This window comes from Paramisgurnus dabryanus, chromosome 11 (genome assembly GCF_030506205.2).
Source record: "Paramisgurnus dabryanus chromosome 11, PD_genome_1.1, whole genome shotgun sequence".
In the NCBI taxonomy this organism is placed as follows: Eukaryota; Metazoa; Chordata; class Actinopteri; order Cypriniformes; family Cobitidae; genus Paramisgurnus; species Paramisgurnus dabryanus.
Window position 1 is genome coordinate 13,641,189 of NC_133347.1, and position 15,378 is coordinate 13,656,566.

At 37.7% G+C, this 15,378-nt stretch overlaps 1 protein-coding gene across 1 annotated transcript; it reads left to right on the forward strand.

Moving 5' to 3' along the window:
- Positions 1–1,191: 1,191 nt before the first annotated feature.
- Positions 1,192–13,635, forward strand: LOC135729322 (tumor necrosis factor receptor superfamily member 14-like). Its single transcript, XM_065246874.2, has 7 exons — positions 1,192–1,285; positions 2,336–2,755; positions 3,363–3,488; positions 3,584–3,739; positions 3,942–4,130; positions 12,188–12,236; positions 12,632–13,635. Exons 2-6 carry the CDS (start codon positions 2,629–2,631, stop codon positions 12,229–12,231), a joined length of 642 nt encoding a protein of 213 aa, XP_065102946.1. The 5' UTR covers positions 1,192–1,285; positions 2,336–2,628; the 3' UTR covers positions 12,232–12,236; positions 12,632–13,635.
- Positions 13,636–15,378: the final 1,743 nt, after the last annotated feature.

Below are 15,378 nucleotides of genomic sequence, written 5' to 3' on the forward strand. Positions count from 1 at the left end.
ATGTTGAATGCGATTAAGCAAGCAAACGGCACGTGATCAGCCATGCCTGACGTAAATGCAGCAAACTACGGGAACCACAGCGCGTCCGACTTCACGTCTCCGTTTTCAGCTCCTCCCCGCCTGCACGCGGCTAATCTCGCCGATCGGTTACATCCAGCCACAGCCGATGTCGAACACACCTAATGGCTCTGGTTGGATCCAGAGTCATATAATAATAGAGTTACGACACTCACATAGACGTCCGTTGTAAGAATGGAATGCGGAAGTAACAGCGTTTCATGTAGTGACCGGTAGTGACGCATAGTTCCAAACGCAGCACTGAAGCCCATTCATTTCAATGGCACCTGCTGGTAAATCGATGAAATTACCGTTTCTCTTTACATTTTCGGACATTTCATTAATATAGTCAACAGTGATATTTTATGAACTCTGCTGTAGGTAATGATTATCGTTAATAATAACTAGTAAAATTTTTATATTTTAATGAGTTGTGTATGTGTGAACAATATGATTTAATGGTTTAATATTTTATTACTGGTGGCCATCTACTTTATACTTATCTTTTTTATATATTACGAGTAACACTAGGGGGCAACAGCGACAAGCTAAATGCCTAATAAGAAAGTCACACTGCTTCAAAATGCTGCTATGTGTTTCATTGTGTTTGGTAAGTAATACGAGTGATGTATCCTCGAAAATCATGTATGATTATATTAACATTTAATGTGAATTTAAAATATGAATTTAGTGTGTTTCTGTTATGCTTCACTGTTACAAATAACCGCGTTGGCGATCTTTTTTGTGATTTTAATATAGTAAAAGTGTAGGAATTATGTTTTTAGCAGATTGATAGCCATTTTATATAGCCATATTTTGGTACAAAAATAAAAGATAAACTGTGTTGCTGTAGTTGGTATAGATACCCACAGTTATATTTGGGTCACAATTAACTGTTTATCTTTATTAACTGATTTACTGTATTTCCATCACTCCCTAGTAAAAAAAACGTTATAAACACAGTAAGTATAGTGATCAATTCCCATTACAAGCTAATATTTACCTAAAATAGCTGAAAACCTATGCAAACTGGGTAGAACGTTACATGAATCACGTGACCGCGCGGCGGCGAGATCAAAGCGTTTCGTAACTGTTATTATACGACTCTGGTTGGATCTAGATCCAACCCCGCCCCCTGGATATTGTGTTCCGCAGTGAGAACCATCTCAGCTGGGCGGCAGGATTAGGTTTTGCTTCTACAGAATTCCTCTTCTAGCGATCCTTTTCGGTAAGACTACGTTGTTTTTGGTCTGTTTATTTCACCACTGCGAGATGATTGAAGCGTTTAGGAAAAATACCTTAATCTGTTCTTCTAAAATTTGTAGGACTAATACTTAGCCTATCCAATATGACTCCTCTGATAAATGTTTATGTGGCAGTTTTCCAGACACGGTTTAGATTAGGCCAGTACTAGGCCTTGGTTATATTAGGAGTTTTTACATGAATACATTACACATAATCATTACGTCTTTAGATCAAGCAGGACCAGTGATATATTTTAAGATATGTCAGCACAAGTTGTTTTCAGTTAAGACTGCACGAACATGCATTTTGGGACTAAGCAGTGCTTAAAGGCTTTTTTGAGCCTAGCCCTTAACTTTGATAAGAGAATACTTTACATTCTAATGCACATTATTATTTCAACCATCCTATATTATTTAGTAATATTAAATCGCAATTAATAACGCACTTGTAATATTAATACAAATTTGATAGATGTAAAGATTTTAGTTAGTTTCTTTTTTATTTAGGTATTGTTTTTGTGAGTTAAATTCCATACACCCTTCCTGTAAAGTGCTTTGTCATAACAAGCTTAACTGTTTTAGTTTCAGTTTTAAGTAAGTCCTCTTTTGAGTCCACTATATTGTGAACACCAAAAGGACTGAGGTCACATTCAGCTAGTTCCTCTTCTGGTTCCCACAAATATTAATAAATCCTTAACTGTCTTGATTATTTTTGTCTCTGTGGCTTTGCATACTTTCAACTTACAGTTTAATACTTTAATCATTTAAATTTGAACTTTGAATCATGGCAATAAAATCATAAACTTGATAATAAGCATAATATGGACTCTTGAAATGAGATAATGCCAACTAATGGGTTTTGCAGATTGTGCTGCTTAATAATGGTATTTTGGAGTGATGATGTTTCTGATTGTGGAGCGTAAGGCATAATATATGTAACAATATAACACCTTAAGAATTTAATCAATTGTAACCGTTGTAATACAGTACTTAACTGTTACGACATTAACTGTAACCTTTTCAACTCTTTACAGAACCCAACTGATCATCTTGCTTACTCAAGAGAAGACATGCCATATATAAAGAGAAAGAGTTTACCAAAGCATCTAAAGACTTCACCCTGCTGGATCTGATGATATAAGGGAATCAGATACACAAATTGAGACAAACTTCTAAACAGAGGCTTAATATCACCACTCAGTCAACCAGAATGCATCTAAACCAATAAACAAACAAAAAAAAAAACATTCATGAAGTCTAACCGAGAATCATTTGCGTTCAGTTTTCAATCAATAACTTTGCACTTTGCACTTGCACTTGAACAAACATGTTCCTGTTAAGGATCATTTTGTTTATCGCTGCTATATTGGCTCTGAACTTTGAACTGAGTTTCTGCACCTGTGCTCGTGCTGAATATGAGATACAAGGAGAATGTTGTCCTATGTGTGCTCCGGGTAAGTACAAACACTTCATATTTAGAAGGGTTCTGTTTACAGATGTCACAAAAATATTTGGGATGCATTGACTCTCTTTCTAAGTCAAAAGGAAAACGTTATGCTTTAAATGTGCCAAAAAAAGCATTGATACAATATGTTACATAGTTCTCTGATACCTACATAAACGTTTTGTGACTTTAGTGCAAAAATGATCCAGAGACAGTTTTACATGTCCATTTACAACCCTAGGATCTGTCCCAAGAATGAAATGGTCTATTATGGCCTCATCTGAAAGGGTCATGAACAATAATGTTGAGCTCTGCTCTGATTGGCAGTTTCTCAGAGCAGCGCATTTCAGTAGCTGTTTATAACTCATGACTTAACTATAATCACTAAAATGAATCAACTGTAACTCATTATAAGCTAAATATTTAATTCAGTTTATTTTAAACCCTAGCAATTCTGTTGCTGTAACATGAGTAGTCAAGTCAGGGCATGCTGGTCACATTCTAGAAATAACTAAGCAGCAACATGTGAATGTTTGCATAACATAGTTTGAAGATATATTTTTTCTTTAAAGAGGGTGATTATACATTTGACTACTACATAATATCTACATTTTTAGGAAACTTTGTTTATTGGCACTGCACTGTGGATGCCAGTACAACTTGTGTTCCATGTCCTGAATCATCTTATACAGACGAGCCCAATGGCCTTATAAAATGCTTTACCTGCTCTATGTGTGATGCAGGTAAGTTTTTTTCTCTATGATAAAGCCATTAAATTGTATAATGAACTGATGCATTACATTTAACATTCAGATTTAAGAAGTGTTATTTTTCATAGTTAAAGGACTAAGAGTAAAGAAGACTTGCAGACGCACTGCAGATACAATCTGTGAGCCACAGGAGGGATTTTACTGCACTGACCAAAATAAGCACAGCTGTACATTAGCTGAGAAACACACAAAATGTAACCCTGGGCAATATATTAAACAAACAGGTGAGTTTATTAATGCTGAAATGTGTATTACAAACAAATATAACTGCAAGAGACAAACCACACAAGCAATATATTTTTCTGTATCAATAAATCTATTAGGAATTTGGATAATACCGAAATAGTTAAGAACAATCCAAGTAGCACTGTCAATAACAGTCCTTACTGACTCAGTGTCTTTATAATTACATTTTATATTTTACAGGAACAGAATTTACTGACACTATATGTGCAAACTGCACATACGGCACTTACTCATCCGATGTTGAATGTGGGGAATCTACTCCAGTTGCTCTTATAGTTGTAGTTGGAGTCGTTTTATGTTCTTTGATGGTTGCTGTTACAGCTTTATTATTATACTACTTCAAAGTAAGACGGAAACAACTAGACAGAAGTAAGAACTAAGTTCTTAAAGTCCCCCTGTAGTCGATAAATGTATTCTTTAAAACGCTGGTTACGAATGTAACCGTGGTTCTACGAATAGTGGAAGACTGCCAGAGGCATGAACAGAGTGTAAAATCATTGGTTACGAGAACTTTCATAGAGCCATGATTACATTCGTAACCAGCATTCTTTTTCATACCTCCAGACCGCCAGAGGCGTAAACAGAGTGGAAGACTCATACCATCAAGTCATGAGGAATAATAATAATAAAGACTAAACATCTTTATTAACAAAGTGCACAGGCACAAAACAATCGACACACTACACCACACTGGGTAGCACAGCAGAAGAAACAGGTGGGAGCGAGACCACATTCAGTCTGTAAAAACATGAGAAAGTGCACGCCGAAGACCAAGTCGCCGCGTAGCAAATATCTGCGATAAAGACCCCTTTCAATGCGGCCCAAGAAGTTGCAACGCGTAGGTTTACCAGCAGCACGATAAGCGCCGCCAGCAGCCTCAGAGACCCAGTGGACCAGTCTTTGTTTAGACAGGTTTGTGCCCTTTGGACATGCCCCAAAGCGGACGAATAACTGATCTGTCGTGCGCCACTTAGCCGTCACATCAACACAGCTTCGCAAGACGCATACCGGGCATAGCACCCGGCGAGGGCTGTCTGTAGTCCGAAACGCTGCCAGGGACAACGGAAATGGCAGGGTTAGGCAAAAAGCCAGGGTTTGGCCACAGGGTGACCTGTTCATTGTCAGGGCCACACCTCATACACTGAGTACTTACAGAGAGGGCATGGAGTTCACCAACCCTTTGTGCGGAAGTGATGGCCAGTAGGAATCCGGTTTTAATAGAGAGCCACTTGATCTCAGCCTGCTCTAGTGGTTCAAAAGGTGGTGAGCACAACCCCTCCAGAACAACATCCAGGTCCCATGGGGCAAAGTCAACTCGAACACAAGAAACCCGTCAGTACAATCTCGAAGTGCTTAAACGTCAGAATAACTGCCTGTAGCTTCAGAATGTTGATATGGCACTTTCGTAGGTACGGTTCCCACAGACCGTTCACCCACTGAAGTTGCCATATGCCCCCCCCCACCCCCCCACCCGAGAGGGAGGCGTCCGTCGTGATCACCTCTCTGCGTGATGGGGGAGGCCCCATTTGAACACCCAACTGTAGAAAATCATCATGCCACCAACAGGTGACGGAAAGGAGACAGCTCCCCGAGACCCGTACAAGGGTTCGCCAATTGCGAACCGCAGACAGGCGATGTGCAATTAGCCACCGCTGAAAGAGTACACAAGTGAAGTAGACCCAATTTTAAAAAAACAAATGTAACGCATTCTGTGCCCCATGAGGACATCTCGTAGCGCGCAATGAATCACTTCTCTCCTGACATTGGTGAGGGAAGCACGCATTGTTCATGAGTCCAGGTGCATACACCGTAAAATTCCAAACTGGCTTACCTGTTCGACAACTCAGCCGAAGTGACAGTAAAATCCGACAGTAATGTTTAACATGTGAGGGGACCCTGGAAACCAACAGGTACCAAATCCAATATTAATCCAACCAATCTTGCAACATCTAAGTGGGGAGCAATTGCCAAGCCCAGGTAAGCTGCACAGTAGAACGAAGTTCTCACCAAGTGAGAATGAAAAAGAGAAAGATCATGACGTTGTGATATGCTTCATATTAGACTATTAGACATCATGAGGTCATGAGAAGACAACTAATTAATAAGTTCTTGTAGCCAATGTGCAAGCATATTTCCACTCTGTTTACGCCTCTGGCGGTCTGAAGGTATGAAATAGAAGTCATTTTGAATTTTGATCATCAGAATGACTTTTAAACCAACCTGATCTCACGAATTTCCGTGGCATAGTCACGGAATTTTTTGCTAATTTTTCCGTGGCATTCTCATGGATCTCCGCATATTTCTGTGACCCTGCCACGTACTTTTTTTTTCCGTGGCATTCTCACGGATTGGTTACTCAACTGTTTTGTCCTATTTTCTTACCATTGTCGCTTCGGTTTAGGGTTAGATTTACATAAAATGACATCCTTACCCAAACTCTAACCCCAACGCCAGGCGACAATTGATTAAAGTTTAGAAATTATAAAAGAATACATCAGAAAAAATAGTATAAACCAATACTTAAAGTGAAATACTAACGCAAACACCAAATCTAACCCTAAACCGAAGTGACAATGGTTTGAAAATAGGAAAAAGCAGTTGAGTAACCAATCCGTGAGAATGCCACGAAAAAATGAGCAAAAAATTCTGTGACTATCCCACGGAACTTTGTGAGATCATGTTGTTTAAACATGCTTTTCTTGAAGTGAAAAAAAATTATTTATGCCTTAAAATTGCTTGAATATGTTTACCATCTTAGACTACCTGATCCAGTCAGTTAACACATTGATGTGATTAGTTACAACATGCTTGTCACAGCAGATTTTTGGGGTGGTTTCAAAACGGGTATTTTTATATTATTTGAGACTGTCTTTGATAAACTACAGTTTTAAGATAAAGATCTTCAGCAATAGTGTTGATTTGATAAATTTGCACATTGTTTGTCAGAAAGCATTTACATTTAAGCAAATATATAACACCACATAGACATGCAAACAACATTAACCCTTGTGGGTTGTTCAAATTCACTTTTGGGTTGTTCGTGTACAAAAACGGCCACTAAAGAAAACGGCTGTAAACATGTATCAGATACATTTTTTTTCTTTTTTTTTCATAAATCTCAATCAACCTCAGAACTGATCAAAACTACCAAATGTTTACAAAATTTCCATGATTTTAACTCTTTAATTGCCAAGTTCATAAGTGGTGTCACTGATTTGGGGGGAAAAAACACACAAATTGACAGATTTTCAATATAAAAAGTGATTGTGGACTGGATTTTTTAACCTTTCTCAGTCTAGGGCATGCCAAGGATTGGTAAAAACATTGGCTTTAAAGCATTTTTAGTTTTTGTGCAGCATCAGTTTTTATTTTTTTCTCCCTAATTAGTTGTTTGTGGGTTTTTTGCCCCATTGACTTCCATTATAATTACATTTTTTGATGGCAAATCAATGAAAACTTATTATCATGCATTCTTGATTGTTGGCTGTTTTTCCTTTTGCTAAGAGGTAAAATAAAGCAATAAGCCCCAAGAAGCAGTGGGTTACCAGTGCATTTTATAACAGCTAAGGGGCATCGTTAGGCACGACGTTTAGTCCCAGCTAAGGGGGACTAAAACCCCCTTAGCTGATATAAAATGCACTGTAACACAACTGCTTCGTGGGGCTTATTGCGTTTACAAAACGGTTACTTCATATGCAAAGCAGAATTTCATAAAATGAAACACAAATAAGTTGTAATTATATTAGTACAAATATTACTCTTCCGCCAAACAAAGTAGTTCCTCAGAATCAAGTGTGGCTGAAACAGCGCAGTTCTCAACACAGACGCAGCAAAGACACAATGAAAATATGATTTAAGACTGTGGTATTTATTTTTATAAATCAACATTCATATAACTTATACATTAACATTATTACTGTTTTTTCAAGTTTCCACCCAGTTTTAGTTTAATGCCTTACAGAATAATTATCTTCTTTAAATAAACATAAAATATCAAATAAAAGAACAGACCCTCCGCTTAAAAAACCCTGTTTCATCCTACCTTCATTTGTTCTCTTATCACCTCTCAAATTTTCAGCTAAAAGCTGAGATAATTAAATTTTTGTGAATAACTTTTGTAAGAGATCGGATTCAGAGCCTGATCAAAACTTACACAGTGTTTTTAGTGTTGAGTGAATGCATCAGTGTTTAAGTAGGGTAAGATCGCCACCCAGTGGATAGCAGAAATATGAATTTGAGGTAGAAACTCCTCAGGGAATGTTTTCTCTTTGTTGACGAGATGACTCAACAGTATTTATTGACATTTATCTGGATATTGCCATTAATTGTGCAATTATAGAAAAATTAAAAATATGATTAAAGACTGCGGGGTTTATTTTCATAAATCAGTACGCAGCAACAGTGGTGCAGTGATAATTATGTAATGCGGTCTGAACCGTGGGTTTACCGGGGTATTTTATCACGGCTTATTACACGGCTCTCTGGAATGCTTGATTCTGATTGGTCAGTTGAGACATTTGCAGGTTCGTTCTTTTCGAATAATAACCGCTCCAAAATAATAACGCATAGCCGGTACTCCTTTTACGAGTAAGATCGCTCCGCGCCAATAAAGATCAATAAAGATTACTGTCTGTTTGGCGCCATCTTGTGACAAACACTGGACAACCACGACAAGACACAGAGAGCTTACTGAGACTGAACTTGACAAAATAGAGCATGACAGCTACGAAGCCAACACACAAAAAAATACAGAATGGGCATTAAAACTTCTCAAAGACTGGCTAAAAGAGAAAAAAATGGAGACAGACAAGTATGAAGCAGAGGATCTTAATAAGGTATTACGATCATTTTATGCATCTGTGCAAAGTTTCGCGGAAGGATAAAAATGTTAATTTAAAACAAATATGCCAATAAAATGTTTCAAATTCATATTCATGTCCAGTTTTTTTTCTTATGTGACAAGTAGCCGTGTAATAAGCAGGATAATGTAGAGTCAGCCGGTAGTTATCGGGAAATAAGCCCCTTCAGTGTGATACAAGACCCTCCGCTTCGCGTCGGGTCCTGATCACACTGTCGGGGCTTATTTCCCGATAACTACCGGCTACCTCTACATTATCCCTTACTTAGAACTCGTTTCAACCAATCAGAAAAAAGAACCAGAACTGCGCGTTTTATAATTTGTCATTTTTACTGTTGATAACCATTTGGCATCATTAACCCTGTAGTAGGCCTGTGCAAAAAACAGAGCTTGATTTCTGGCTTGTACATTAAGTTATATGGAATATAACAGCATATTAGAGAGAGAGAGAGAGAGAGAGAGAGAGTGTGTGTGTGTGTGTGTGTGTGTGTGTGTGCGTGCATGCGTGCCTGTGTGAAAAAATCTTCTCTGCCTCATTTATGAACATTTATTATGAACCAAAATGCAAAAACAACTTCAAATAAATTGAACAATGAAACAATAGTAGAGGATGGATGGAGAACTAAACAATCAAACTAACTTTAAGTGTGTAAGTGTGCACGTGTGTGTGTGTTTAGTCTTTCTAGCAGGACTTGCAGCATATTACTTGGTGCTCTCTGCAAAGCCCTTTTCACACAGATATGCCGTAAGATACACGGGTAAGGCATCCTGGAATTTAACGGGACAGTTTGATATTTTATTCATTCACACTGACATGATTACCCGGGTATTTTCCTGTATTATAGCTCAAATGAGCATGTGACGCGATATTCTTTTATGCTGCTGAATGATCTCCGTTTCAACGCAGTAAATAACGAGCTAACTTACCTGATATCTGCTTCAGTCCAGTTTGCTGACATTTCTCGTCGTGAATGTTGTAAATCCCTCATTTTAAAGAATTGAACCAACTTCATGTTGCCATGACACGCGCGTCCTCACTACGGCACGTGCGTCATTGTTTGTGCGTCTCATTTATAATTTCCTGATAACTGCTTCAATCTAGTTTGCACCATTTCTCGTGGTGAATGTTTATATACATGTTAGTTTGCACCATTTCTCGTGGTGAATGTTTATATGCATGTTATCTCTCGTTGTAAGGAGCTGAACCATAACTTGTGTTGTGATGATGACGCGCGCGTCCTCACTTCGACACGCCTATTACGGCATTCTTGCGGCTTTCTGTTCACACAGAGGGTTACCCGCGTATCTTACTAGGTCCTCTTTCCGGCAACGATCCCAGGAGATTAACGGAACGAGTTTTTGTTCACACAGACGCTTGTCTGGCAATTTTACGGGTATTTTCTGGGACCAGAGGTCTGTGTGAATGGGTTACAAGTGTGTTCACCACAACAGATGCAAGTGCTGACTGTTCTTTTTTTTGTTCTGTACACCACTTGCATGTTCCCCTTTTCATTCCTGAGCTGATGTTGCCTGCTGTCTGTGGCTTTGTGTCTAGAGGGACAGCTACAGGCTGAATCTCTCTCACCAGTGCAGTACCAACTGGTGAACGAGGGAGGTGATCCTCAATACAAACCCTAACCCTACACACGCACACACACACACACACACACACACACACACACAGACACACACAATAATATGCTGTTATACTCCATATAACTCAATGTACAAGCCGGAAATTAGGCTCTGCTTTTTGCACAGGCCTACTAAAGGGTTAATGGTGCCACATGGTGATCAAAAGTAAAAATGAAAATTGTACCTCTTAGCAAAAGGATAAATCACCAACAATCAAGAATGCATGATAATAAGGTGTCATTGCTTTGCAATCAAAAATGTAATTATAATTGACGTCAATGTGGCAAAAAGCCACAAACAACTAATTAGGGAGGAAAAAATAAAAACTGATGCTGCACAAAAACTAAAAATGCTTCAAAGCCAATGTTTTACCAATCTTTGGTATGCCCTAGACCAGTCCATAATCACCTTTTATATTGAAAATCAGTAATTTTGTGTGGTTTTTTTTCATCAAATCAGTGACACCACTTATAAACTTTGCAATTAAAGCAGGGGTCTCCAACCTTTTTTTCACCACTGACCGGTTTCAGCTTTAAAAAAATTCGCGGACCGGGGGGTGAGATTGGGGGGGGTTTGGGGTCGCTGAGTTGCTGTTCAAACGTGCTGAAAATCCTCCTTTTTTGAAATTTACGTTTTAAACGGAAGTAAAGATAACAACCATGCATTAGGAAAATTAATAATTGCTTTATTTAGGCTATAGTAGCCTATATTTTCTATAGACGTGTAAAACCATATTTTGGCGGATTGTTTTTTACTTTCATTGTTTTTACTAGTTTGCCTGCCCATTTAGTCTTCATAATTAATGGAACCTAAACGAACTTGGCTTGCTGTTCTCGAAGGCAGCTCGAATCTTGGTCGGGCTCGAGACCCAATTCCAAGTAACAGAAGAGAAGAAAAATGCAGTGAAGGAGGAGAGATGGCAGAAGACTTGCGGCTGGGCGCAGAGTAATGGAGACTCACGTTTACCCGTTTACCATGATTAATGATGATTGACAAGTTTATAGGTTCCTTTCAAACCTACGTTAAAAGTGTAGCCGTTAAAATATTATTAGCCTAAAAGTTTATTTTGATCATGGTGCTACGATCGATGGATAATTCTGAAGTTGTTTTAAAGAAGAATAAAATAATAACTTTTCAGTCATTTGCGCTGTCACACATTTGAACGTCTCCACGTACATCATTGCGACGTACATTTGCAAATGATTCATAATACCTCTGCAATTCTTTGATCGATTGTGTTTTAGAAGTACTGTATGCTCAAACTAATGACACAGCAATGTGATCGCTGATGCGCTGGTAGAGAGAGAGAGGCGGAGAAAAAGAGAGAGAGCGCGGCTCTGTTCAAAAGTGGAAATGATTGATGTTATTTGAAGTCGGCTCTTACAGTACAAAATACCCGATTAAGCTATTACATGGCTATTATACACATTTTTTCGGGACGTTCTTGCGACCCGGTGGCAACTCGTCCACGACCCAGTACTGGGTCGCGACCCGGTGGTTGGGGACCTCTGAATTAAAGAATTAAAATAATGGAAATTTTGTAAGCATCTGGTAGTTTTGATCGGTACTGAGGGTGATTAACTGATTTATGGAAAAAAATGGAAAAATATCTGATACATTTTTACAGCCACTTAATTTAGTGGCTTTTTTTTGTACACCAACAACCCAAAGGGGTAGTAAATTTGCCCACTGTATTCAAAGGATTTTCTCAAAATATGTGTCAATATAAGATTTGTCACCAAAAATCATTCCATTTGCTGAAACACAGAGAAAGTTGTGGCCAAAATTAAGACATAAAAAAATCAAAAATGGCCTCAACAACCCATAATGGTTAAATACTTGATTTTCATCACAGGGGAATTTTAAATAGATTTCAATTAAGTGGCATTTTAACATTCTAAATGCCACTGCTTATACAATTATTTTTTTTTAGATCCTGGTGGTTATTCCTTACAACCATTGAGTGACGTGACTTAGAACCAGTAAGTAAATACTTAATTTATTATTAATTATTAATGCAGTTAGGCATTTAAGATGGGGAAACACCATGCTAAAATCTTTAATGTGTGTTACTTGGATGTAAAGGATATTTAACTTCATTTAACTTAAATAATATTTTTGCAGAGAGTACCAGACTTTGTGATATACCCAGATTAGCATCATCATCTCTCCAACATTTTTGCTTGCCTGTAAATAAACATGTTATTATTTTTGTTTACATTGATGTCTTACAGGTACATAGTGTAAAAGGAAGCAAATAAAAACCTTGACCAATTTTAAGGGTCAGGGGAATGTGGAAAATTTTAATGAAAATAAAATATGTCTGTTTTTGAACTGTCTATAATGGTCTGATCTGTAACTTTCTGGTTTGTTTTAGCCACCATATTAGGGATTTTGCTGCAATGGACTGTTAAGACAGCTTAGAGGAAAATTGGTGTACCTCTGCCCAACCTCAATACTTGTACCAGAGATGGGGACTCGAGTTCGAGACTCGGACTCGAGTGCGACTTAAGTCGCACACACAGTGGCCGTTTCAAGGCAATGTCAAGGAAGGATCCTCGGAAGCCAGAATTTTGAGGATGCTACGTCTTTGACATCCGTCGAAGGGCTGTTCCATTGTCGAGGATACTCGCAATTGCAACCAAGGAAAGAATTTCTTCGTTCAAGAAATATCCCAGTAAAGGATGCATATGTGTATCCTTCACGCTCTTCGCTCGGTGAAATCACCCACAATCCTACAATCCTATGCCCGTAGGGACGAAAGCACACATTTTCATTGACGTAATGACGCAATGACGTGCACTTGCTTGCCTCTTCCATTTACATTTTCTCCAATTTCTAAAGAGGAGCCTTGCCTAGCCTCTGAAGGAAGTGACTTGTAAGGACTAGTCCTGCCAAGGAATTATCCTTGACATTGAGAAACAGCCAGTGGTGGACCCGCGGTTTGGCTCGCATGCGATTTGCGGATTAATATGCAATTTAAATAGGGAAAGTTTATCATTAACATGTTTCTAATGCTTGCAAATGTTAACATTCAAGTGATTTAAAACTATTTCACCACAAAAAGGCACTAAAGAGAGCAGATTTCTGTACGCACATGCATTTAAATGTGTTTTTATGTGTAGTGACTGTTTATGCTGCATCTTCTTCCTGAAACACTGTTTGGAATTCCTCCTCTGCATGTGTATGAGCACGCGTTTAAGTGCCCTCAGTAGGGCATATATGGATAGAAGTGTTTCAAAAAGTAAGCGAACATAAAATCTTTCTGTTCTTGACAGGGCACATACACACAAAATGACCTCACAGTATTCTTTTTCTAATAAAACATTTGTTTATGTCTTAAAGGAATATTACATTTTCTTTAAAGAAAAATCCAGATAATTTACTCACCACCATGTCATCCAAAATGTTGATGTCTTCCTTTGTTCAGTCGAGAAGAAATTATGTTTTTTGAGGAAAACATTGCAGGATTTTTCTCATTTTAATGAACTTTAATAGAGCCCAACATTTAATACTTAACTCAACACTTAACAGTTTTTTTCAACGGAGTTTCAAAGGACTCTAAACGATCCCAAACGAGGCATAAGGGTCTTATCTAGCAAAACGATTGTCATTTTTGACAATAAAAATAACAAATATACACTTTTAAAGCACAACTTCTCGTCTAAATCCGGTCCAGCGTGACCTAACGTAAATGCGTAGTGACGTAGGGAGGTCACGTGTTACATATAAAACGCACATTTGCGGACAATTTTAAACAATAAACTGACACAAAGACATTAATTAGTATCAGTTGACATACAACAACGTAGGAACGGTCCTCGTTCTCAACACTTGTAAACACTGGGGCGGAGTTTCGCGTTCGTCCTCTGTGACCTTTTGACGTCATGACGTATTGCGTGGGGTCACGTTGGCGCATCACGACCGGATTTAAACGAGAAGTTGTGCTTTAAAAGTGTATATTTGTTATTTTTATTGTCAAAAATGACAATCGTTTTGCTAGATAAGACCCTTATGCCTCGTTTGGGATCATTTAGAGTCCTTTGAAACTCCGTTGAAAAAAACTGTTAAGTGTTGATTTAAGTATTAAATGTTGGGCTCTATTAAAGTTCATTAAAATGAGACAAATCCTGCAATGTTTTCCTCAAAAAACATAATTTCTTCTCGACTGAACAAAGAAAGACATCAACATTTTGGATGACATGGTGGTGAGTAAATTATCTGGATTTTTCTTTTAAGAAAATTGAATATTCCTTTAAGTGTATGTATAGATTACAGTCAGAAACCAGTCTGTGCTTATTTGTTCCTAAAGAGACAGTAACCTCAATTAACCTACTTAAGTCTGTGTCATTATTGTTAATCAAACAACCCAAGACAAACAGAAAATCACTTCTGTTGCTCTAAAAATAATAATAATAATTAATTTGTACAATAAAGACAGTGTTATTAATCATTTAATTCAATTTCTGTATCTAATGCTAGATGCATAAAAGCTAAAGTTCATTATTTGATAACTATTTAACAAAAGAACTTGTATAGTTCCGTCAGAAATTTACAGGGATTCAAACACTGATGTTGTATTGTTAGTGTCAATTTGATGAGACAAAAATATGAATGGAGCTGTTTTTAGCAAATTATGCCTAAGATTAAGAATGAATGTGTTTTAGATGGTAAATAAATATTAACCCCTCTCCCACAATTAGTATTGATAATTAATCAGTTGTTTGTTTATCAATTAGCTAGTCAAATGTGTTTAAGCATTAATGCTTGCTGGGTCATATGATGATTTATTACACTGCTCCCTGGTTCTGATTGGTCAGTCCCAACATTCCAAAATTTGTTATTCCCTGATAACAACTTCTAAAACTGATAACCAAGCCTCATCCATTGTTAACATATATGAGACTGTTATTTACAGATAATTAATCCAAACTGAATTCTCATCAATTGTTTGTCTCAGAGCATGCACACAGAAAGCTGTCAGCATGCAGGTGACTTTGAGTCCTCTGTTGAACTTTAAAAATCTTCACAGGTCCAGATAGATTTCATACATTAATTTCATGTATGTTTTGTGTATTTTCAAAATGCAAGCTACTGTAATGGCCACACAATGTTTAATATTTT